The sequence below is a fragment of the Clupea harengus genome, chromosome 12 (genome assembly GCF_900700415.2).
Source record: "Clupea harengus chromosome 12, Ch_v2.0.2, whole genome shotgun sequence".
Taxonomy (NCBI): domain Eukaryota; kingdom Metazoa; phylum Chordata; class Actinopteri; order Clupeiformes; family Clupeidae; genus Clupea; species Clupea harengus.
Window position 1 is genome coordinate 10,642,493 of NC_045163.1, and position 25,384 is coordinate 10,667,876.

General features: G+C 42.0%; 3 protein-coding genes across 3 annotated transcripts; 2 read left to right on the forward strand and 1 right to left on the reverse strand.

The window, feature by feature from the left end:
* The first annotated feature begins 101 nt into the window (after window positions 1–101).
* On the forward strand, window positions 102–1,946 carry mrps24 (mitochondrial ribosomal protein S24). The gene is made up of 4 exons (XM_012816483.3): window positions 102–219; window positions 493–573; window positions 914–1,025; window positions 1,405–1,946. Exons 1-4 carry the CDS (start codon window positions 181–183, stop codon window positions 1,686–1,688), a joined length of 516 nt encoding a protein of 171 aa, XP_012671937.1. The 5' UTR covers window positions 102–180; the 3' UTR covers window positions 1,689–1,946.
* An 83-nt stretch (window positions 1,947–2,029) lies between these two features.
* Window positions 2,030–11,432, reverse strand: gnsb (glucosamine (N-acetyl)-6-sulfatase (Sanfilippo disease IIID), b). The gene is given in 14 exon segments (XM_042709296.1): window positions 2,030–2,988; window positions 3,431–3,538; window positions 3,870–3,977; window positions 4,287–4,388; window positions 4,753–4,856; window positions 5,228–5,346; window positions 5,666–5,748; window positions 6,128–6,220; window positions 6,222–6,296; window positions 9,016–9,114; window positions 10,062–10,127; window positions 10,206–10,409; window positions 10,681–10,740; window positions 11,109–11,432. Coding segments are annotated over 14 exon segments (1,560 nt in total). The 5' UTR covers window positions 11,292–11,432; the 3' UTR covers window positions 2,030–2,832.
* A 601-nt stretch (window positions 11,433–12,033) lies between these two features.
* Window positions 12,034–18,686, forward strand: polm (polymerase (DNA directed), mu). Its single transcript, XM_012816472.2, has 11 exons — window positions 12,034–12,405; window positions 12,497–12,677; window positions 14,524–14,622; window positions 15,156–15,326; window positions 15,694–15,765; window positions 15,914–16,034; window positions 16,266–16,398; window positions 16,945–17,047; window positions 17,264–17,575; window positions 17,762–17,845; window positions 18,188–18,686. Exons 1-11 carry the CDS (start codon window positions 12,224–12,226, stop codon window positions 18,272–18,274), a joined length of 1,545 nt encoding a protein of 514 aa, XP_012671926.1. The 5' UTR covers window positions 12,034–12,223; the 3' UTR covers window positions 18,275–18,686.
* The last annotated feature ends 6,698 nt before the right edge of the window (window positions 18,687–25,384 follow it).

Below are 25,384 nucleotides of genomic sequence, written 5' to 3' on the forward strand. Positions count from 1 at the left end.
GGAAACGAAAATTGGATTTACGGGACAAATATGTAAATATATATATACTATGTAACCATTCAAAGTAAATGTATCATAATGATTCTCATCATTTCTTAACTTTTCATATAAGACGGAAATTACAAATATGAGAAACGTGTACAATGTGTACAAAACTCAGCGCACGTGACGTCTGTCAAAATGGCGGCGTCCTTGACAAGTCGGTGTGCGATGTTAGGGGTGAGAAATTGAGAATTTAGTTTGTTTATTTAGTTGCAGTCGAATATATTCTGTATATGATGTGCTGTTTAATTGTACTCTTGGCATTCTATTGCTATAGCGCTACTATATCAACCATGAATAGTCTGAGCTTGAAGTAGCATGATGCGCTAACGTTGGCTAGCAAGTTATATAGTCCGGGAGACAAACATTTGCCTGCAGTTTTTCAGTATGACCAATATGTATGAAAAACTGTTCTCCAAATGTATTGATGAGTAAAAGTTGTTTTTACAGGCTACGTTTCGAAGACTGTCCATTGTTGGCTGCCCTTCATTGGAAGTGCGAGGAATTCATTCAACTGCCATATGTTATAAGGTAAGTTAGCTCTAATGTTACCTTATATGTCAGTACATGGCTCTGAGAGTGACGAGGATTTGTGACCATCCTACGCAGAAAAGTCTCCTTATTTGCATGGACAGTGTTTCTAATCTGTCAAAACAATTGTATGCCTGTGGTTCATCGACCACATGGCTACCTGCCTTTTATTTTAATGGAAAGCTAAAGCGACCAATAACTCAAATATCGGGCAGCATTACCACTATTAAGTCTGTTTATCTTTGTTCACCGTGGAGCTTTTACCCACACAGCTCCTCCTGAACTCATGGTCATTCCCTTTCTCACTCTCCCTGCCCTCCTTGTCTGGTTATTATCACAGAACCGGGCAGCCCGTATTCGTGTGGGGAAAGGTGACCGGCCCTTGAACTATGAGCAGGCACTCCATCCACACCAGATAGGTCATCGCAAGGGCTGGCTCTCTGCGCATACGAGTAAGTATTCCCTGCCTCCTGTGCCTGTGTTCTTTGACGCAGCACTGGCTTAAGAACTCTCAGCACATCTTTGGCAGGCTTCCGTCAATAATGACGATTGAATGCCCCTCGGCACAGGGGTTCGTTAAATGGTCCAGTAAGCTGATACTTGCATGGCAGTCTTTTCTGCAGTTTTCCCTAGTACAGGAGGATGGCTGACAAATGCTGATGGTAGAGGATCTCTGCTTTCTGATCTTTTTTAACATCAGGGCTTTCTGTTTCTCCTCACCTCTGTCCACTGCTACATATTATTGCATATATTGATATGTTTAGACAAGCATACATGGGGTGTATTTTAAACTCTGCTGACATCACTGCCCACTTGTCTTTCTCCCAACAGGCAATCTGCATGAAGAAGAAGGTGCTGCTGACAGGACCGTAGAAGATGTCTTTATTCGTCGCTTCATATATGGTACGTTCCACGGTTGCCTGGCCAACGAGTTGGTTATTAAACGCCGTGGCAACATCATAGTGATATGCGCCCTAATGCTTCAGAAGGTGCAACCACAGAAGTTCTACTTCCTCATTGGCTACACAGAGACACTGCTCTCTCACTTTTACAAGTGCCCTGTCAAGATGGAGGTACAGACTTTGGAAAAGAAGGCAGTTTATAAGTATGTCTAGATGTTCACTTATGAGAAACCACCTCCTGTTGACTGACTGTAAGAATTAAGGACAGATTCACCTGGCGAAAATCTGCAGTTTGCACTACATTCAAGAATAGCAGTCAATAATCACCGGCTGAACGTGTTGAGTTGTCATGTAATTTTTTTTTATTCTGAACCCAAGAAATATGTAAATAGTGTATTTCCACTCTCTCTTGAACACATTGTATTCATAAGGGACATGTGTTCAAACCACTATTAAAACTGTTGAACTATTGAAGTAGGTGGACTTGATTTTGTGTGTTAAATGCAGGTTGGTAGAGAATTTAATTTTAACGATAAGACTTAAACTGGTAGACCTTTTTTTATCAATGATAATTTTATTGATTTTTCCCCTCACAATTTCACCATATTTCTGTCATATAAAGGCATCCATACTATTTCAGTGCAAAGGATAAGGCACAATCACAGTTTTTTTTTTTTTTTTAAATAAAAGGATCCGCATAATGTTTAAAATCCCTTTTATCTCCAATAACCTTAATGTATACATTAGGCCAAGTACACTTACGTAAAAATCACAAATTATTCGGTCATAAACAGAATAAACAAGACTTTGGCTCATATCATGTCAGGCATCCGTTTTCAGTTTCCAATGGAATAGGAATGCAGCTGTATATCAGATCTCGTATTCGGAGGTTAAAGAAAACCATGGAGAGACATAGCATCACGCTGACAGACTGAGACATACGACTGCATGTTAAAACACTTAAAGATCAGACATTCCCTTCAAACATTACAGCAGGACCAAACTCATTGAGTTTCACTTCATCATACAGTGTTCATCTCTCATCCTCCATGAAAGTGCTGAAACGAAAGAAAAAATATATATAACACAGCTACCCTTAGTCCCTCTGCAAGGATATTGACAGGGCACTGGTTATTTGTAAAGTAAACCTCTGCTAAAACCAGACTATAATCAAAACCTCTAAGTTTAGGCTGGCAAACAAAATGGTTATGGAATGGCCACCTGATCTGACAATACTGATTTTCCAGGGAGCAGCCTAAATTAAAATCCCTCTGGTGTTTTCACACATTTTCATTTCCCTCATCTGAACGGACACAGGTGCGTCCATGCTGGGGATGGTCGGTTGGCTGGGGAAGAGTTAGTATTTGCTGTTGTCACGGCAGCTGCTTCCCACGCAGGACTGTAGCTTGATGAGCCGTTGGTTCATGGTCTGCAGCAGGGTGGGGTCCACCTTCTTCACAATGTTCTCCAGCTGATGAGGGTCTGATGTCAGGTTGTACACCTCCACGAATGCCTGGACATAGCGAGACAAGACAGAGAAGAAAAGAGAAATGGCATTAAATCAGTCAAAATAATAAAATAAAAAGTATTTATAGAAGTACCTTTAAAATTAAATGGAGTCGTGTGAACATCTACTCAGTAGCTTTGATTTGTGCTTGTGACTTTAGTTACTAAGTCACAAAAGGTCAGACGAAGAAGAAAAATTCTAAGAAACATGCAAAGGGATGAGGATTAAAAAGAGGAAAAGAAAAGAGGGATTAAACTTTGAACATAGCGTAAAAAGCAGTTCAAACTAAAGAAAAACATGCTTTACACTACGACTAAAACATTCGTGGTGCAACATTATTATGATAAAAGCAAAAATGACTATTCCTTACTGTTGCGCCTCATCCAATTTCACGGACACTCTCATGTGAACCAAATACAGTCTTGTGTGTGATTGTAGTATGACTCACCTCGCTGTCTGCAAACTCACAGTACTGCAGGTTGCAGCCAGTCAGCGTTCTCACACAGGCGTACGTGTTATTGAAGGCATCCTCACAAGTGCAGTCTGGAAAGCAGTGCTACACAGAAACATGGGCTTTTAGACCAACGACAGGACTAATGGTTGACTTTGTGTCTTATTTATGTCAGAAGAGGATTTATAGTGAATCTGCTGCATGCTATACTCACGGAATGGAGTTCCTGGATTTTGTAATGTAATGTTTATAATCATGATGTTTGTGTGTACCATACCATTTAATTGTGTGTAAGTGTGTTAAGAGTCTTCCATGCTCGTGAAGACAAATGACAACCTAATTTCTCAACACTTTACTATAACCAGGTACAGTCGGTAGGTGTTGTGAGCTGATGATATCCACTCTCCAAAGGAGCACACAGGAATTGTGAACTTACAGCCAGGCCAGGCCCCAGCTTTGGGCAAGCAGGCTCTGAGGGGTGTCCCTCCCCTGTGTACTCCACCAGGAAGAAAGAGCGGGCGGTTCCGTTGCGCAGTGAAGGGGCCTGAGTAGAAAAACAGGTAGTTTACTTAAGGGTCACAAAAGAAAATGGCCCATTTTAATATGCTTACACGCTGTTTTGTCATGTTGCTGTGAAATATGATATTATTATATTGTATTCTTTTAGTTTTACATTCATGCATACACAAACATATGCTTCATTTTGCATAAGGGACAAAAAAAAAAAAAGAGGGAGAGGTAGGTCCATTAGGATTAAGCGGACTAGTTCAGGGACACAGTTCAGGCTTATGGAAGTGCATACACAACAAGGCCAGTGAAATATTTGTTTCTCATTGAAAAATCCTACACACACCATCTGTGGCAGGAAGGACTGGCCATCCATGTTGACTTGAGTCAGATTGACTCCGGCTATGTCCAGGATAGTCGGGGCCAGATCGATATTTAGCACAGGAGCCTGGGACAAACAAAAACACAAACATAAACACAGGACCAAAATAACTCATGTGTGGTCATGAGGTCTGTACTGATTAAACGATAACTCCAGGTTTGGAAACGACGTGGGGGTGCGATTGATGTTAAGGACGGTGGGCTGACAAACACAAAAACTAAATAATGCGTGTATACTCATGCAGTCATTCTGATTACACAACAACTTCAGTTATATCAAGAATATGTGGGTGAGACTACAGGACAGGGGCATGAAGCACAAAAGCAGCACAAAAACAAAAGCAGGGGTGTCCGACTGGCTAAACAGTCACTACAGGAATACAGTCTGCAGCACAGACGCAACGTGAGTATAAACCACCTCATTTACTCACAGGTAGGGTTTGTTTGGCCTGAATACCTGGCCCACGGACCATGAGAGGCACACGGATGTCAAACTCGTACAGTTGTCTCTTGTCGATGGGCAGCGAGAATTGACCTGAGGGACACATACCACGTGGACAGACATGTTATAGAATGCAAAAGGAGGAGAAATAGAGTACATTAGTCTCGTATAATGGATGGTTTTGATATCTCTCCAAGCCTTCATGAAAGCAAACATGCACCCCTCAGATGACTAGCCAATGCAACATTCTTAAGTTACACAGATCTTTTTTTTTGTAAGAGTAGACCCGTCATTATTAGCATCATCTTTAAGATGAAGTGACCCACGTCACCAAAATATTTAAATATCGTTATCATTCAATGCCTCCTATATTTAATATGGAAACTGGATATTGATCTTGGGAAGAAGTATTAAGCAAATACTAGAAGCTTTGTCCATCTACTTTGTGCAAAAACAGCACGAACCTGTGTGGTATCCATTGTCTGACATGTAGAAGATGTAGGTGTTATTAAGCTCCTTCAGGTCCTCCAGTTTTTTCACCAGGATCTCCACCATGTCATCAACGGAGAGAAGTGTCTGCCACCTACAGACCAACCAAAGTGCACAGACTCAAATGAGGGCATATCACCACCGGAGACTTCAAAGGTTCAAGAATATTCTCCCATCACCTCATATTCTGTAGTAATTAGCGACCTAATGATAGCCTATATCCACCCATATATCTGCCTGAGGGAAACTATAAAAGTGTCGCTTAACGCAAAACAGTCAAATGAAAATCCACATGCTTAGGTGATGTGCCTACTAAATAGCGCTGTGAGGAGTATTCTCCGATACATCTATATTTCACGGAGCGCTGAAGAGCATTATGCATGTCTTATCAGAGGTCAGAATCTGATTTATACCTTTTTTGGAATGCATCATCTAAATAGTTCACAGAGCTCTCGGGCATCGGGTTCACAGGTTGTCGCAGGAGCCAGTGCTTGTCCTGGAAGTCAAATTCAGAGTAAAAGCAGAGACAAAGCCAGAGTGTGTTTAAAAAAAAAAAAAGATATAATAATAAAAAGATCGTCTAACTCCACAACTGTGGTTAACATGCTATCTGTGGTCCCCCTGTGAGGAATGACCAGGACAGTCAGGTAAGCAAAGTCAGTGGAGCCACTCAACATGCGTGTGGTTATGGCACAGACATGAGGATAGATTAGCATATAGAAATAGTATGGCAGGCTGGCCTGGCAGGCAGACTGAGAAATGGACAGACTGATAGACAGACAGGCATAGAATATAGAAACAGATAGATAAGATATAGAAACGCAAAAACAGACAGACAGGTAGATGGCTTGAACTTTAGTTAAACTACCGCTTACTTTGCCTGGTTTATTAAAACTTCCATCCCGTGGGGCCTTCACATCACCGAAGGCCTTCTGGTACTGGGGGGCCGCTGTCCAGGGGGAGTGGGGGGGCCGGGGGGGACAGCATGATGAAGAACGGGTGCTGGGGGCTCCTATCGTCCAGGAAGTGCAACGATCTGTTCAACTGGAGATCATAAAAAGGTGCAGCAGTTATGTCAGCATGTTCAGTTCTCCTGATCTCCTCGCACTTTGCTGAAATATTTGCAAAACCAAACTCCAACCATGCAAAGCACTGACACGTACATTGTGATGGAAAGACTCTGTACGCATATGAAGAGTGAAATTGCTGGGGGGGGGGGGCATTAAAATGAGTCGTATTTACAAGGTTAAGACAGGCAGCCATAAAAAGCGACTACTGCCCAGCAGCCTTCATGAGTCATTTTGAAATGGCAGCCATGAAATTACCTGGGTAGCTTCTAACAGCCATTAGCGGACTCAGCAGTGTTGGGTGTCAGCAGTGTTGATGAGTATAATCACTTTGAACAAACATTTAAACCACAACTTCTGGTGTTTTTTAACGACACACTCATGGCTGCCTGCAGAGGATCAACAGGTTTGGTGATGAGGTGGTCGACAAGTTTGCAGGAATGAAACATCAATGTGTTGAGAGTTATGGGCTGTTAGTCTTTTTAAGAATCCATCAATTCTATTCCCACAGTTCAGTTGCTAAAGCCTGCATATGCAGTAGCATATGTGTTTAATATATTTGCAGATAATAATGGACACACACACACAGAGATGGACATAATAATTCATAACTTTTAATCTAGTCTAGACTAGTGGATCTTTGGCTTAATTTACAACCAATCAAAACTAAACTAAACACAACCTAATGAGAACAGCTGCGGCCTGCTGCAGTCTATAAATAACCTACTTCAGTGTACAAATAGTTTTTTGTTAGTAGTCTAGACTATCAGGGACAGGAAGGTGTGTGCGTATACCCACTGTTCACACTGATAATTCGCACCGATCAGCAGAAAAGGTGAGCTTTGCCCGATTATAGCCAGAAGCTTTAAACATCACAGGCCCTAATTTGGGGCAATTAGCTGTGTGTTACGTGCGCGACTTAATGATGCACAAATGGCGCAACATCAAAGGTAGGAGTCGAGAATTGCTTCTTGCATGTATACGCGCATAGGATGCTAGAGCAATGCCAAGTCTTTGTGGGACAGCCGAAATGGCATATTACTTTGTGGGTGTGATGTTGAACTTGTGTCTTCTGAACCAATTACACCTAGAGGAATTCTGACATGCTGTGATGAACCAAACAAATGAGAAGGGGCATGTCAAGTCCAACAGACATCAATGCATGCTATGAAAATGTTTACACTGTTAAATTGTCACTGAAAAATGATTTAATGTGTTTGTGTGACGGGGCACCTGTGTGACCCGCCACTGCATCCTGTTTGCTGCCTTCTTGAGTGAACTGGGTGCATGTGTTTTATGAGCGTGTTGTATGTGTCAATGTTTGTATCCATTTGCAGTTTATATGTTATGGCTGATTTATTATGTGTCGGCTATGCCGTCACCAAGCCCTAGTACTTTGTGTACGTTTTTCCCAGCTGTATGGGACTGTTTTGTGGCTGCTGTAAGCCACAGGTGTGGGTGCCTGCCTATGACACACCTGCAATCAGCAATTGCAGGCTAGTGTCAAGGATACTTAAACTTGCCTTTTTTCTTTGTTCGGGAGAGTCCTCCTTTGAGACAACATCTTGCTCAAGACGCACAGGCTATCTCGACCTTTAACAGTTTGGTGGATTGGTGGTACACTGTGCTGGACCTTTATCAATTCCAATCAATTGTAATTATTGCTGCGGCCAACGCATGATTTAAGATATAGGCCTAAGACCCTAATAAACACACATGAAAACAAGCTACATAAGATATCAGGGATGTTATTTATGTAGAATATAGTGGAAAGGTAAGTGAAGAGGTTAGTAGGGATGGGTAGCCTAATTTCCTTAGGCTTAGGTTTCTTTCCTAAAGAAACCACAAAGAAGGCCATGAAATGCAGGTAATATTCCATATCCAGAAGGAAGAGAATAATCCCAAATGGTGAAAAAAACAAGTTGATATCAGAGGAGTTATTTCAGCATCTACCTTGATTAATTCCCTTTTTGCACTTTCAAGCTCAATTCAATTCCATTTATACAGTGCCAATAACAATGAAAATCATCTCTAGGTGTTTTACAAAGCCCAGAGCCTAAACCCCCTAGTGCAAGCACTGGGGCAAGAAAAAAATCCCTTTTAACAGGATTAAACCTTCAGAACCTCAGCTCAAATGGGGGACCCATCTGCTTGGGGCCAGCTGGGTTGAGACATAGAGATAGAAAAGGGAGGGTGCAGAAAGGAAGAGAAGAAGAAGAGAGAACCAGGAGCTTATAAGACCCCACAGTGCACATCTATTAAATTAGAACACATTTGGAATACAGACTATGCTGTATTTTTTTTACTATACAACCAGGAACATACCAAACTCTCAGTATAGACAGGTGAAACGCCGCCTAAAAGTGAATATTCTCTGCCAATTAATTACTTATTACGAGCAGTGGACAGATAAGCAAATGCACTCCAAGCTCCAGTAGAGTTGCTTGTGTAGGCAGGACAGGACAGGACACCACATGGCTTGTCACATGAGAGGCACACTCTCTTTAACACTGAAGAGCAGATGGAAACACACGCGGATTTACACTGACACATCATATAAACTTGTTGTCAAGAAGTCCACATCATATAGGACATGCTGTCCCATTTTCTAAGCAACATATGATATATCTGATGGAAGCGGTGAAGCTTTGGGCTGATGTGGCTCATGATAAAAAGTGAGAGACTCAGAAACTCACGATAAGATCTGTCAGGTAGTCCTTGTTGTAGTCATCTCCGTGCTTCTCCTCTTTACCGTTCACTGAGAGAGTGTAATTGTAGTACACGGAGTTCCCTACCTGCAAACCCAACACAATTTGCCATATAATCCAACACCATGAAAGATTCGCATTTACAGTTCAGAGGTAACCTCAAGCTACTGACATACTAGTGCCAGAAAACTATTCATTCATCAAGTTTGTTATTTCTTCTGACTTCAGTTAATTCTATCAATGATTAGAAATGTATTGTTCAACTATATGAGCTCTTTAAAATGTTTACTATTCAGTTCCTGATCTAGAGCTGTGACTTCCTTACTTACTTCAAACAGAAACATAGTATGTACAGAAAGTCACTACTCAAATATGAATGTACAAGATATGCTTAAAAACAGTCAGCACAGAGCAGGAAAAGCACACTCAAAACCTACATCTGGACAAAAACCGCCTATAGAAAGTTTAACTTGCAATGTGATATGGGCCGAAGATTAGATTCTTTACTGATCACACAAAGTCAAGGCAGAGGAACCGTTGAGAACAAAGAGGAACTGTTAAGAACAGCTGACTCTGGAACAGTTCTGGCCCTGATCTAGCAGGGTTCCAGATCCACTCCAGGATCACCTGCTGTCTGATGTGGGTTTTTTTGTGTGTGAATGTTATACAGGATATATCACCATAACCTTTACACACCACCATAAAAATCTATACTCAGAGCACTTAATATCTGTGCGGCTTTCTACATTGTTCATCTGTGGCAGACTGATTGAACTGATGCAATTGATGAATTGATGTGAAAATGCACTGAAGACGCAATGCAAAAAAATGGGCTTGATTGTTTTAGATTAGTTAAGAAGAAGGTAATTCCCTGCGCACACACACACACACACACACACACACACACACACACACACACACACACACACACACACACACACACACACACACACAACATAAATGAGTGTGGTATAGTGTTTCACTACTGTTAAAACAAACATCCTAAGAGAACATTCTTGTTGGCTTAGTCTTACCAGTGCGTTCCATTGGTCCCAACCAGGCGGTACATGCTCCACGCCGCCCGCCTCCTTCTTGCCATACTGAAAATATACATATGGCTCATTTAGACACAGAACAGAGAGGGAAAAGATATTCAACAAGAAAGAGAAGAAACACACCTGGTTGAGATATTTCCCCCCATAAAATGTCTGGTATCCGTTCTTACTGAGGTAGACAGGGAAGGCCAGGGATTCAGAATCCTTCTGCCACGCAGGGCTACTACAGTTGCCGGATAAGGAGTTGTTCCGGACCTCATGGTTGTGTGGGTATTTACCTGTGAAGATGCTGCTGCGACTCGGACAGCACAGTGGGGTAACTGTGAACTAGAGAGACAGACAGACACACACACACATTCAGAGAGAGAGAGAGAGAGGGAGGGAGAGGGCTTATGTCATTTCTGTCTGTTCAGGTGTGCGTGGAAATGCTCTTATACCTTTTTGAGTATGACTAGGTGTGTTTCTAAATTGACATGAATGTGTTATGAATAATAATCTCATTCAAATTAATTTCAAAACTTCTCACAAAACTCTTGTAATGTGTTTCAAACAATACACAGAAAATACATACTGAGGGAAATTACATCCTTATACTCACTGCGTTAGAAAAGGTGACGCCAGCATCCCCTATTAACGCACTGGCCTTTTTCATTGGTGTCTGAAAGTGAAGAGATGTCGTTTATTTATATAAACAGCGAATATAGACCAAATTGTTCAAACGAGCGTGATTTGGAAATCTTCCTCTTTAAACGTGCTGTCTCTTCCTGCTTAGTTGTACTTCCATATGTGGTGTAACACATGTGACCGCTTATGGCATTGAATAGGCGTCAAAGCTACCACCGCAACATATAGTATCGTTAACGTTAGCTAAGCTACGCAAGAGGCTATTAGCCAACGACAAAGACGTTTCATACTTATGACTCCTGCATGGGTCAAGTAATACTACTTGTTGAAGTATCCTTTCCTTACTTTTAAGATAACATTCTATTTGGGTCGGTGTATAGGTCGCGTCAGTAACAGACTCACCAGTCCGCCAAGTTGAACATCCTGGTCGTCGGTTACAATTAGCACAATGTTGCTTGTCTTCGCGCATTCTGTGCACCTGGGCAGACATGCAGCCAAGGCGAGGAACAATGCGGTTACTCTGACGACCGCACAAAGTGTCCGATGTAGAGCGCTCTGTCCTGAACTGGCCTTCAAACTTGCCATTAGCTACGGACTACTGCTCCTCACAGCTGGTCTGTCTGCCTTCTGCGGCGTGTTTTGTATTGAAAAAGTACCTAGTGGGAGGGGAGGCATAAAAGACGGAGGAGGTCGATCATGTTTGAGGAAGTGCTGCACTTTTTTTCAAGAGTCATATGACTATTTATCCTAAAGGGCCTTGGACCTAATGAAGGCAACGAGGCGAGGCGCGTCCCATCTTTCCACTTAAATGAAAGCGTCAGCAAAAAAAGAGCACTTGATTCATTAAGTTCTCATACTGCGGTTTCTTTAACCCACTATGTGTATGGTGGCGATCGTCATGTCACAGAGGAAAAGATAGACAAGTTATTAAATGTTAGGCAGATATCAGGTTCACATATAATCAATCGTTTTCAAAACTATTTCAAAGTAAATTCAACACTGCTCTTTCATGTCACATGTTCAACATGTCACATATATATATATATACATTTCCTCTATATATATAGTATTATTATATATATAGTATAGTATATATATAATCAAAAGCAAAACATGCATATCGTTGATACATAAACAATACTATATATATAGTATCTTTTATGCATCAACGATATGCATGTTTTGCTTTAGATTTTGTCATGTCAACTCAGCGATCAGTGTGATTGTACAATCATTTCAGGCAAACATTTCCTGTTTCCACGTCGGTGTTATTTTGGCTGGTGCACTGCGTTGAGCTTCGTGCTCCTATTGGCCAATATGTTCAGTACGTCATACTCATACTCGCTTTGCGGTAGTAATGCGAATCACAGAGGTTGCAAAAAATAAGACAGTACTGGTCTACGAACTCTAACGGTGTATATGTTCACCTTCCCGCATACACTTTGTCTCTTTAGTGGATATCCCATTTTAACTAGATACGTTTGCTAGTTATTATTTTAACTTAACTAGCTTCGCACATGGTGCCTCTAAAGCGCAGGAAAGTTGTCTCAACGCTACCTGTAACTGACACTGACATCAAAGCCACCAAACATCCAGACATCGTCATCTTTATTTTAGAGAGAAAGATGGGAGCAAGCCGCAGAACTTTCCTCAATCGACTTGGACGAACCAAAGGATTCCCGGTAGCAGAAGAGTACAGGTGAGAAAGGGGTACCTTGTTGTAAGCTATCTCTTGAGTTGTGATGTTGGTTACACCTCTATCTGTAGCTTCATCTTTTGTCCTGCTACAGTGAGACTGTCACGCATATCGTCGCTGAGAATAATTCTGGAGATGAGGTGCAGGCCTGGCTTGAGACTCAAACTGCTGGTTGCACTACAGCTAATGTTGCCCATTTGTTGGACATCAGCTGGTATACAGAAAGTATGGCTACAGGCCAACCCGAGAGCATTCAGGACAGGCACAAATTAAAGGTACGTTTGTGCTGAACATCTTGGCACAATAACTCTCCTGAGGTGGAGCTGATACAGAAATAGGGGGGGGGGATCTTAAATGACAGGATATCCTTTCTGTGATCTTTGCCATCTCTCACATCTATGCTGAATGTTTGCAACAACAGTAGACACATTTCAGTCATATCATGGGTTTCAGGGGGATAGATGAGTCTGTGCTATCGGTATGATTCGCTCACACTAAAGGGTCTGCTCCACATACCCATTGGCTGTTAGCCAAGTTAAATGGTAATGTGAAATGGGCAAAGATGAAAGTGAAACCTGTAAGTGAAAGTGAAATGTATAAGTGTATCTATCAATAAGGGAAAACTGGTGGAAGAAAGGTTTTATGTCAAAAGGTGATTCCTTCGTAGAGAAACCAGTGAAGAGTTAAGGCAGGTGGTACAATTCCACGTTGAGTAACTGAGTACATGTTGAAGAGCTGAGAGAATTAATTGTTAAGGCTTTCAATGCAATTGATAAAACCTTCTTGCTGGTAAATTGAATTTCAGAGAACCGTGAATAAGGTCAATTTTCGTGGTAAATTTGAGAGAATTGTGAATAAGGCAGCTAGCAAATGGCCTGGCGTGCCACGTTGTGTAAGTACTCTAGCATTGTATGGAAAATGAATTTTGGAGTTACCAATAGCCAACCTTGCTGGAGGAGTTCAGATGTACTAAGACCAGCGCATTACAAAATAGGGATATCATTGAGCAGGGACAGAGTGGAGGAGCAGGGTTTGGGTTAGGTGACAGTTGGAAAGCATGGGGTAAGGCTACATTGCTGGAGAGGAGGCAGATGGTAACCAGCTTTGTGCTTGAGCAAGAAAAGGAAACAAGACAAGCAGCAGCGGCTTCTCAAGCAGAGCAAGGGCAATGGATAAACTGGCATGATGTTGAGAAGAGGAAGATCAGCTGGAGAGAATTGTGGGCAATGAATGCTAACCGCATTCAATTAATTGTTTGGCCCACTTATGATGTCCGCCCAACTCTGTAGAACATCAGTCAATGGGTGGGTGAAGATAGAAGCTGCAGGTTTTGTTTGGGTGTGTGCTCATTAAAAAATATTCTGTTTGGTTGTAAAACTATCTTGACCCAGGATTGCTACACATGGAGACATAATCAGATTTGAAATTTGTTGGCGTTAATGAGAATAAACGAGTAGAAGTTAACTCTTTGCCAGTTAATGACAGAGACAGTACAATTTATTTTGTGAGAGAGGGGCAGATAAGTGGGCACCAGGTATAAACAAACAGTAACGGCAAATGGGGCAAAGCGCAGGATTGGAGATTGCTGGCTGATGTAGGAAGACAACTTTAAGTTCCACAGTGTACTGTTGTGACTGCTATGAGACCAGACATGTTGTTGTATTGTGATTGCGAGCGCATTGTTTACCTGAAGATGAACATTTAAAAGGAAGAGGCTACTGGTATGTGGAACTGGTAGCAGAAGCTAGGCAACGAGGTTGGCAAGCACACACAAGATCAGTGAAGATAGCTGTTAGAGGCCTTGTAGCTAAATCAATCACAACCATTCAGTTGGATTTTGGTTTTTCGAGGACAGTTACTCGAATGAGCTTAAAGGCAGTTGTCTAAAGCTGCTGAAAAAGCAAGCCAGGGGTTATGGCACTCACAGACTACTTGGGGACATGTGAATTAACGTGTATTATGTGAAGGAACAAGATGTTCGGGTGCCTAATGTGATATGGGCTCGTATCCCATTTTATTCCCTTAACCTGATCTAGGTTTGTAATCCTGGGAGACATCTTTTCCTGTGTATGACTGAAAAAAATATTATAAAATAATATATTACAAATATTTTCTTTGCAGCTGAGTCTCACACCCAGTCCGGTTATCCCTAAATCCTCTGCCAAGAGTTACGCCTGTCAGAGAAGGACTCCTTTAAAGCACCACAACTTGTTGCTGACTGTGAGTAGAAATTATTGCATTGTTGGACCTGAAACCATGTATAGTGAAAGTAACCGTTTGTTGTCCTCATACCAGTTAACTTGGTCCTTAGTTCTCCCCTGGTCAGATGTAAAAGCACAGAAAAGCCACTCATAGATTAGCAGACTCTAGTTACTGAAGGTAGACAGGTACAGAGAAAAGGGTCATTAACTCAGATTTGGCAAATAACACACCGACGTCTCATATTATAGGGATAGTTGATAAAGATAAAGATAAAACCAGATTTACTGGTACAGCTAAGACATGGCACTCTTTTTTTCACTCTATTTTTTGTAAACCTCTTTTCATTTATTCCCACTCTGTGTTTGTTTCACACATTTCTTTGTGACATCAGCACCACAACTTGGTATTTACTGTAAATGGGTATTCTGTGATATTATGCTTTAAAATACTGCATGTCTATCTTCCTTCATACCAACATTGTTCGTTTTTATAATCTTGACATGGGGAATGAAACTGCAGTGAATATGAATGAATGTAACACTGTCACTCAGGAAGCTCTAGAACTGCTCTCAGAGAACGCTGAGCTTGGCGAGAATGAAGGGAGGAGCGTGGCATTCCGGAGGGCAGCGGCCATTTTGAAGACACTCCCACAGGCAGTGCAGAGGATGGAGGACCTGCAGGGTCTGCCCTGTCTCGGTGACCACTCACTCCGTGTCATCAAGGTGAGATGCTACAGTTCTGTCCCCCAGAAAAGCGTCAGTCTTCTAGAAAAATATTTCAATTATACAGATACGTACATAACCTTCGCTCTTTAGCGAGTGCTTAATAATCTACAACATTGCCTGTTTTACACGAGTGCTCAATAATCTCCAGAATTGCTTGTTTTACACAAGTGTTTTAATAATCTGCAATATTACTTGTTTTAGACGAGTGTTTAATATTCTGCAAAAATCCCTTCTCTTGCTTGTTTCAGTTTTATCCACATTTGATTTGGATTATGGCACTTTTTATGCATTGTAAAACAATAATTATACCATGAAATTCGAGCCTCTGGAACTAACAGTATTTTGTGTTTTCCTTCTGGTCTAGGAGATGTTAGAGTATGGGTCGTCACAGGAGGTGGAGTCAACAAGACACTCAGAGCAGTATCAGGCTTTGAAGGTTTGTTATAATGCTTGTGTTCCTCACGTGTCTTTGGGTTTTAGGCTCAAACTATCATTTCAGACAGAGGGTCATCTATTGAATCATACCTTCATACTTCCTCTTCTTGTGCATCAGAACTCTTAGCATTTGTTATGTTTCGCTGCAGGCGTTGACGGGCATATTTGGAGTCGGGGTGAAGACAGCTGAACGTTGGTTTAGGGGGGGGCTCCGCTGCCCATCAGATGTGGCCAAGTCAGAGGAAAGACTGAACAGTGCCCAGCAAGCAGGTACACCGAATACAATGACAATAAAGGCTTTTCTATTCTATTCTATTCTATTCTACACATCAGGGCTGCTGTCTTTGGTCAGCTTCAGGTGGCATCTGTTACAAAAGTTTACCTCCCTACTTAGTGTTGAATCGCCTTTGAGTAAAGTAAACGGGCATTATCAACTTAATAGTGCTGTAGTGTGGAATAGTGGAATAGCAAATTCCAGGAGTGTTGTACCTCCTATCCCAGGAGTGTTGTACCACGAGGACCTCAGCCAGCGTGTCAGTCGTGCAGAAGCCGACGCCATTGGTCAGATCGTAGAGAGGGCAGTGCAGGAAGTTCTGCCAGGAGCCCAGATCACACTTACAGGAGGATTCAGGAGGTTGGTGGCACACGCACATGCACACACACACACACACACACACAGACACACACAGAGACTGCAAACACACTCTTACCCACCCACTCACCCATGCATAGATGAATGTTTTGTGTTTACATTGTACTATTATATGGTATGTTTGAGTTCCTGTAAATCAGTTGGTAGTGCAAACAACAGCATGTGATGGGTTCAAGTCGTTGGGGAGCACCGATTTTGATAAAGGGTACAGCTTACCCGTTCTGTAAGGTGCTCTATGTTTAAAAGCAACTGTTAAATGAATACATGTAACCACATAGTCTTATTTTGTCTTTTCTGTGTTCTCTCTAACTCCCTCTCTGTCTCTCTGTCTGTCTCTCTCTCTGTTCCTATCTCTCTCTTTCCCTTTTTCTCTCTCTCTCCCTATCTCTCCCTCCCTCTTACCTTCTCTCTCTCCCCCTCTCCCTTTCTCTCTCCCTCTCCCTCCCCTCTCTCCCTCTCTCTCACTCTCCCTCCCCTCTCTTCTTCTCTCTTTCTCTCTCTCTCTCTCTCTCTCTCTCTCTCTGTCAGGGGAAAAGAGACAGGCCATGATGTGGACTTCCTCATTACTCACCCGGAGGAAGGGAAAGAGGAAGGGCTTATGCCCAAAGTCATCCAGTGGTTGGAGACTCAGGTAGGGAATTTCATGAATCACAGTGGGAATACTTTTGAATATTTTTCAAGCACTAGTTTGTGTTTATAAAAAGGATAGGATTGTCACAAATGAACTGTAGGCCAGTGAAGCAGACCAGTGCTATTATTTTGCCAAGGCCTCTACTGATCGTGAATGAAAGGCTAAGGGTTAGTAGATACCTCTATGTTTTTATACATCTCTTTTATTTTACTCCAGGGTGTACTGTTGTATCAGAAAACCACCAGAAATTCCTACCTGGAATCCAAAGATGGGCCCTCACGTCCACCACACAACATGGATCGCTTTGAAAGGTGCTTCTCCATCTTTAAGCTGGACAGATCCACAGGAGAGGGAGGCCCACTTGCCCAGGCCCCAGGTGGGGAGGTTGGGGGTTGTGAGGGACGGGCCCCTGGATCAGAGCTGGAGCCACAGCACTGCTCCACTGGATGGAAGGCCGTTAGGGTGGACCTGGTGGTCAGCCCCTACAGCCAGTTTGGGTTCGCTCTCCTGGGCTGGACTGGCTCTAAGGTATGGAGCTTTTTTTCCTGCTTCCTTTTCTTTGCTTTTCACTTTTTCTTTCTGTCTGCCTCCATCTCTTTGAACTAATCTGGACTCTCAGGTTTATATACCATAGGTCTATGCATAGATGCGTACAGGTTAGTAACGTTAATTTGTCCTAATATGGTCCTAAGTATCGTCCCTCTCTGTGTGCAGCTGTTTGAGAGGGAGCTAAGGCGCTGGGCAGGGAAGGAGAAGAACATGTCCCTGAGCAGCCATGCACTCTATGACAACAGCCAGGTGAGTGGACATGTGGACAGGTATGTGTAGCTATGATTAGATTTGTTTACTTGTGGCCAGGTATGTGTAGCTGTGATGAGATGTGTTTACTTGTGGCCAGGTATGTGTAGCTGTGATGACAGTGGTTTACCTGTGGCCAGTGTGTTCAGTGTGAATTTCTCAAAATTCTCAAGCCTGGCCTAAATGCTTAGAGGGTATCCTTTAGGCCTTATCATCCACATGCTGATATCTTACTCTTGTGATTGCCTTGTTCCCAGTCTCATATTGTTAGCATAAGTATGCAGAGTCCCGTTGTTGTAATAATTCCACCCACGCTAACTGCTTCCTGGTGTTGGCCCTCAGAGACGTTACCTAAGAGCCAGCACAGAGGAAGAGATCTTCAGCCATCTGGGACTGGAGTACATCCCACCATGTGACCGCAATGCCTGACTGGGAGGAGGTTCTGTGGGAGGAGGAACCAGCAGCTGGATCCACTCTTAGGTTCCTGTAAGAATCTAGAAACGGGATAAGCAGCAGACCTTATGAAGGTCTAATCTGCACCTTAGAATGGCCTTTCACCTCCAGCTGTCTCGGCTGCTTCTCAGTTTAGTCACCAGTGCTACTCATGACTGAGAATATCTTTTGAGTTACTTACTTACAGAGCATCCCTCCCATATCAAGAAAAGGGTGGAAATTAAGAGGTTTCGGGCCAGGAAAGCAGAAGCTTGAGTCTCGGTAATTGACTCATGGAATCTGGGATAGATCTAGTTGGTTCACTGTCGAAACATTACATATGTATTTATTCATATTTGTGTTCATTTGCGTCCTACTGAGTGTGTGTGTGCGTCCTTGCGTGCGTGCGTGCGTGCGTGCGTGCGTGTGTGTGCGTGCGTACATGCGTGTGTGTGTGTGTGTGAATCAGTGTGAGCATGCAAATTGGGATGCCCCCTTCCACATCATCACACACTGTTTGTTCCAGGTCTGTTCCTGGAAGCCAACTCAAACCTTTGATGAATTCTGAATGCTTTGGGCTAGATCTTATAAGATGCTTGTTTTGGTTTTGTTTAGTTTTGGTTCATTTATGTTGTACATACGTATGTACGATAATGTTCCTTATTGTTTGCTGAAATGCCTTTAGACATTTATAACTAGGTGTTGTTCTTTGAAAAACAGGGAATGTGGACATAAATCTGAGGTATTTCATTTTGCTTTATTGCTTCAGTGCTTCCTACACACCCATGTGAAGGCTTCAGTCACACTTCCATTAGTTAAGTGTGTCCATCCCTCCTGTGAGTCATTCTGCACTGTGCCTATTCTGGTGCAATATCTTTTCAGATCTGAAGCACTCTATCCACTAAATGTGCTTTTAGAAGTGTCCTTTGTTGCAGTCTACTGCAAAGGACTTTTAATCTCCAACACTGATCCAGGAACATGGCTCCTGCCACTATGAAATGTAATATTCAATGTTTTATGGTCTGTCTAAATAGTACTGTAACCCTACAACTGTACAACTGTTAGTTTCACACTATGGTATGTCCTAAAATGGGCCTGTGCTGTCTTTACATTTTATACATGCTAAAAGCACTTTACCCATCAAAGCCTTTTCAGCCAAGTATTTAAAATACATTTCACAGCTGTGTACAGTGACCACGGTCTTGGACAGACAATGACACTGAACAGGCACAGGGTTTTTAGATGAGGATAAGCACGGTACAAAACTTTAATGTGAGCAGGTAGACTGCTGGTCCCTGTCACTGAAAGTGACATGACGTGACATGAAGTGTGCTGTGTGTGTGTGTGTGTGTGTGTGTGTGTGTGTGTTGAAACCTTGCAGTGTGTGTGTGTGTGCCTTGTATGGTAACAGCTGCAAGTGCTGTTTTGGTCGCGAACATGTGATGGATTTGCAAGAGGGAGGGGCATGTATTTCTATTCAAGTTCTGTGTAATAGAGAAGCAAGCGCTCCCTTTGGGGAAGTGGTGTGGACAATACCCTGAGGATGAGATGGCAGATTGAAAAGTGTGTGTGTGTGTGTGTGTGTGTGTGTGTGTGTGTGTGTGTGTGTGTGTGTGTGTGTGTGTGTGTGTGTGTGTGTGTTTGTCTGTCTTTGTATACATACTTGTTATGGTAAAAACAAATTCTGGAGTAATCTGTATCTGAGTATATCAGCTTATCTCAGCAGTGTTAACCTGTCTTGAGAGACTAATTAGTGGTCTTAAAAAGCTTTAAACCTGAAACTCACCCACCTTGTTTTATCTGCCCTGAAATTGTATTTTATGGCTGCTGGAAACCTATAACCACCTTTTTCCTTCCAACATAATCAACATAATTGATCTCTAAATGTCTTGTAAAACCAAACACTTTTTCCCCAACACAATTCAGTATGAATGAAGGAAGAATAGCTATGTTTATGGTTCTCACATACATAAACAGACACACACTCTCTCTCTTTCTCTCACTCACTCCCTCTTTCTTTGTCTTTATCTCTCTCACTCACACACACACACACACACACACACACACAAACGTCTCACAGTTCCAACAGGTGTGCCACATTCTTTTGCTTATCAGATACAACAAACATATTCAGTAATGTGGAAACACATGCTGCCATGCATTAGACTTTTTTTGTTCTGTATATGAAATACAATATATAACAGTTATGTTATATATTGTTATTTGTTGAGTTATATGTTGTTATTTGTTGGGCTGTTGAATTGTTTGATTATTGCACAGGTGCTAAGCAAACCACAGTAAGAGACTGAATGCCTGTAGAGCTGTGTTACCATGGTGATACTTGCTGTTCATGTCAGTGAGCGCGGGTATGAAAATTCTGGAGATGTTCAACATATTGACCCATATCTTAGAGATAAAACACACCTGTCAAGAAACTTCAGTTGAAACAGGAATACATGTAGGACAAACAAGGCAAAAACCTAAAAGTTGTAGAAATAATGGAACAAAGCTGATTACTGAATTTTACTTTACTGTGTCCTGTTTTCTATGTAAACTTAACAAGAATCAACATGACTAAGTCTCATCAAACTCCTTTTCTGTTGTACAGTACCACCAAACACTCTACAGTCAGAAATGTTTAGGAGTATGCATATCAAACTCAGAGGGGAAAAAGCTGTTCTGTGAAAAAACAACTCCTTCATTTGCAGAGACAGACTCTGTTTCCCAAAAAGGACTGAAATAACTGCATGTTCAGTCCAGGTAAACAAAACCACACCTGACATAACGCAGTGAACTATAACAGTTTGATGATCCACCACCAGGTGGCGCCTCATAGCATTCTACGAAGGTAGGAATACATGAGGCGACCTGTTCCGAATTAGCGGCTGTCTGGCTGTAACCACATCCCTAAGACCCCTGTGAAGAGACCGCTCACGCTCTAGAGATGCCTGCTTTTGCCCACGATGCCCCGAGTGAAGACGTTTACAGAGACCTCCCGCCACGCTCTGCCGGAGTCACATCTGACAGAATTGTGGTTTTAGTCGTGCCACCAAGTCTCCAGCCACAAAGGATTCTGATTTACCTCAGATACTGGACGCTATCGGCATACATAACACTCACCTTCTTCATCATAGTTAGCCAGGGGTGTGTACTAGGTGTGAGCATCCATGGTAGTACTCTTCTTGGGAATAAAAAAAAAATTAACCCTGATAGATTCATGCTGAAACTTCATGCCACACTTTAATTTTTTTTTTTAATTGTGGGGGAGTAAAAACTGTTATGAACTCCTACCATGGACTTGGAAGAATCAGACAACCAGTCACCTCCTCTGTCCCTGTCAGTGTTTTCCAGGGGTTCTCTTCTATGAACTTCACACCATCTAACCAGACTGACTAAAATCACATGCTTCGCTTGTCATGTGATGAAAAGCACAATATGCAGGGGATCTATGAGCATAAATCAGTATTAACTACCTGGACCCAGATTTGATCAGTCAGATGACCAAAACAGGTAACAAACCTGCAGTCTTAACAAAAGCCGTTGGAATTTATTCTGTTTTTTTTTTTTTTTTTTCGTAAAGACTATCATGGAGTAAATATGCGAAATTGCTTTTTTTTCTGTAGTAGACCTAAGTTAATTCGTGACATTGACAGGCCAAACCGATTGCAGACCTAGATGCTGTCTGGGACATATCTTTTCAGATGCCCCATATCTTTCCAATAAAAGTCATTGATATATTTCAAGGGTTAAATTATGTGACTGCCATGATTTCTGAAACCATTTTCCTGTCACAAAATACAGATCAGTGGCTATCCCAAGCATGAATCAGATGTCATAAAAGAGATCTCTCTCTCTTTGCTTTTCAATTTAATCTCTCCAGTCTCTGTGAAATACTAATCCTAAATCACATCACTCAGTAACATGTGCAGTATTAGAAGTCACCAGTTTCTCTTGGCAGTGTTAACCTGGCTTGAGAGACTAATTAGCGGTCTTAAAAAGCTTTAAACCTCAAACTCGCCCACCTTGTTTTATCTGCCCTGAAACTGTATTTTATGGCCGCTGGAAACCTCTAACCACCTTTTTCCTTACAACATAATTGACCTCTAAATGTCTTTTAAACTTCAAAGACCTCATCCATGTTCACGCCTCAGCTGTTGCTTTTTGCCCGGGCAGGAAAAGGAAAGCCCCCAAAATGCAGGAGTTTTTTTTAACTCCTCCAGTCCATTATGTGTTCCTGACACTCCTGATAGACAAGTCTCTGGGATCGGAGCCCATTCACAAACATGACGGCCATCTCTGATGTGATCTGAAGAGACGTAGAGATGAGCAGAGAGAGAGAGGGAAGGAGGGAGTGTGTGTGTGTGTGGGGGGGGGGGGGGCAACAGTTATGCTCTATTGTGCTTAATCCCCCTTTAACACTTAGTTCTTCTGTTCCCACACCAAATGTGTGAAACAAAAGTTTCAGGTAGGGAGGGAAGGGAAGGGGAGGAGAAAGGGAGGGCACGGTGACACCTCTGCTTGTGTGTGTGTGTGTGTGTGTGTGTGTGCTTGTGTGTGTTTGTGTGTGTTTGTGTGTATGTGTGTGTGTGCGTGTGTGTGCTGGTAGGAAGTGATGGGAGCTGGAGACAGACTGGAAGGATACAGGGGCAGAGAGTCTGTGTAGATTCCTCTACAGACTTGGTGGCCCCTGACACACACACACTATTCACATACAAATATGCTATACACGGAGAAACACCTAACCTACAAAAAAACTGACCTACAAACACATTATATCTGAAGCTATATACACATATACACCATTACATTCGAACACATGCACAAATAACTTAATCATATTTAGAGACATTCACACAGAAGACAGAATTACACACAAACTAAAGCCCAGTGATTCACCTGTACTATAAGTGACTAGAGTGAAAGCATAATGTAAATATGCAGCCAGACACACAAAGACACACTTTCACCACACAGACGCACACACACACACACACTGACAAAACCATAAAACACATTACATTAAATTACATTCACACATTATTTTATTCATATTAATAACATTTTTAGTAATAGATTATCAATTGAACAAATTGTTATTCATTCAAGCATACAGTGGCATGCAAAGGTTTGGGCACCCCTGATCAGAACTTCTGTTTTTGTGAATAGTTAATTGAGAAGAATATACAGTAAACAGATGAATAGTTGAATAGTTAAAGATGAAACATCCTTTTCAACATTTTTCTATTTTCTTTTCACTGCTCAATTGTAAAACACTTTTAATTACCAATGTGTGTGAATTGATCCTCCTGGGAACCAAGAAAAAAAGTGTCATCCAATTTCTCTTTTTTGTGATTTCATTACTAGTTAGGGTTAAAAAATGTCAACTACAGAGGACACAAGTCTATAGGTTGGTTCTCAGGTGGTTACAAATAAACTTACATTGTCTTGCCTTCAGCAATATTAGTGCATTCTTTTTTAGAGTGAAAAAAGACCATGGAGAAACAAAAGTTGATGCAAGGTGATGCAAAGGTAAAAGCTTTATAAATACTCTGTCCTCAAATCTGTCCCAACAATCAGCAGCCATGGGCATATGTGTAGCTGCATAGCACTCAGGAAATTAAAATAAATGATCCTCACGAAGCAGAAGGCTATAAGAAGGTAGCAAGGCAGGTAGCCACAGCAGTAATGTAATTAAGAAATGGCAAAGGTGGAAGTCAAGTTGCGGTTTGGAAGACCAAGAAAACTTTCAAAGAGAACTGTTCATAGGATTGCTAGAAAGGCAAATAAAAAAACCTTTTTGACTGCAAAAAACCTTCAGAATGGTTAAACAGACTCTGGAGTAGTGGTTCTACTGTGCCGTGACACCTGCAAAAATATGACCTTCATGGAAGAGTCATCAGAAAAAAATCTTTTCTGTGTCCTAACTACAAAACTCAGCATCAGAAGTTTGCTCAGGAGCATCTAAACAAGCCTGATGCATTCTGTATATGTATTTATAAGTGTATGAGTACATATCTATTTGTGTGTGTGTGTGAGTACATATCTGTCTGTGAGCTTGTGTGTGTGTAAGTACATATTTGTCTGTGTGTTTCTGTGTGTGTGAGTACATATCTGTCTGTGTGTTTGTGTGTGTGTGAGTACATATCTGTCTGTGTGTTTGTGTGTGTGTGAGTACATATCTGTCTGTGTGCGAGAGAGTACATATCTGTCTGTGTGTGTCTGAGTACATATCTGTCTGTGTGTGTGAGAGTACATATCTGTCTGTGTGCGTGTGAGTACATATCTGTCTGTGTGTGTGAGAGTACATATCTGTCTGTGTGTTTGTGTGTGTGAGAGTACATATATGTCTGTGTGTTTATAAGTATATGAGTACATATCTGTCTGTGTGTTTGTGTGTGTGTGTATCTTTCCTTCTGCCCACAGCCCGTCTGGCTGGGCTGGGCTGGTGTGGTCTATCCCCGGCTGCCTCCTCAGTGACGGCCCCTGCAGTGTCGGGGACAATACATTTGTGTTCATAACAGGCCAGCAAATAGCTCCATTAGACTTAAAAGGCTCCCAATGAGGACCATCAAAAGGCCTCTCCGTGGGGACCCTAACACAGAGGGCCTGTGGTCTGTCCCACAGAAGCACCTGGAGCTCTGGAGCACCCCCTCCCCTCCCTCTCTCCCGTCTACTCAGTTCTGTGTGCTAACACCAACCGTCCGGCTCATTGGGCCAGTGACTAATGATCTGGTGTGTGCACAATGTGCCCCGTGCAAACACAAGCGGACGTGAATACCCAACCGGGGCAAACGCCACGTAAATATTTGAGCTCAAGAGAAAATAAACACAGCAGTTTGCACAGAGAAATTTGGTTAAGTACCAGGCTTGAAAAAATAGTCAATAAATTGAATCTATAGTACCATGAAAGTGAGTAAATGTATTCCCATGAAATGTATTATTGCTTGTGTTTGTGTGCGTACGCGTAACCTTTTTTCTTTTCTTAAATTTCCAATTCCAATTTTTAAATGTGACAATTTATAGCAAAATCCTCTTTAATTGAAATGCAATCTCCAGCACAGATACATTAAATGATTAATTATTGCCGAGCTGTGCTTGATACAAAGC

What these genes read in the sequence shown, in the direction of transcription:
- mrps24 (XM_012816483.3), top strand. Translation starts at nt 181, where the DNA reads ATGGCGGCGTCCTTGACAAGTCGGTGTGCGATGTTAGGG. An exon ending in CAACTGCCATATGTTATAAG is followed by an intron (nt 574 to 913) that starts GTAAGTTAGCTC and finishes TTATTATCACAG; the next exon opens with AACCGGGCAGCCCGTATTCG. An exon ending in CTGGCTCTCTGCGCATACGA is followed by an intron (nt 1,026 to 1,404) that starts GTAAGTATTCCC and finishes TTCTCCCAACAG; the next exon opens with GCAATCTGCATGAAGAAGAA.
- polm (XM_012816472.2), top strand. Translation starts at nt 12,224, where the DNA reads ATGGTGCCTCTAAAGCGCAGGAAAGTTGTCTCAACGCTACCTGTAACT. An exon ending in GAACAGTGCCCAGCAAGCAG is followed by an intron (nt 16,035 to 16,265) that starts GTACACCGAATA and finishes CTCCTATCCCAG; the next exon opens with GAGTGTTGTACCACGAGGAC. An exon ending in CTTACAGGAGGATTCAGGAG is followed by an intron (nt 16,399 to 16,944) that starts GTTGGTGGCACA and finishes TCTCTCTGTCAG; the next exon opens with GGGAAAAGAGACAGGCCATG.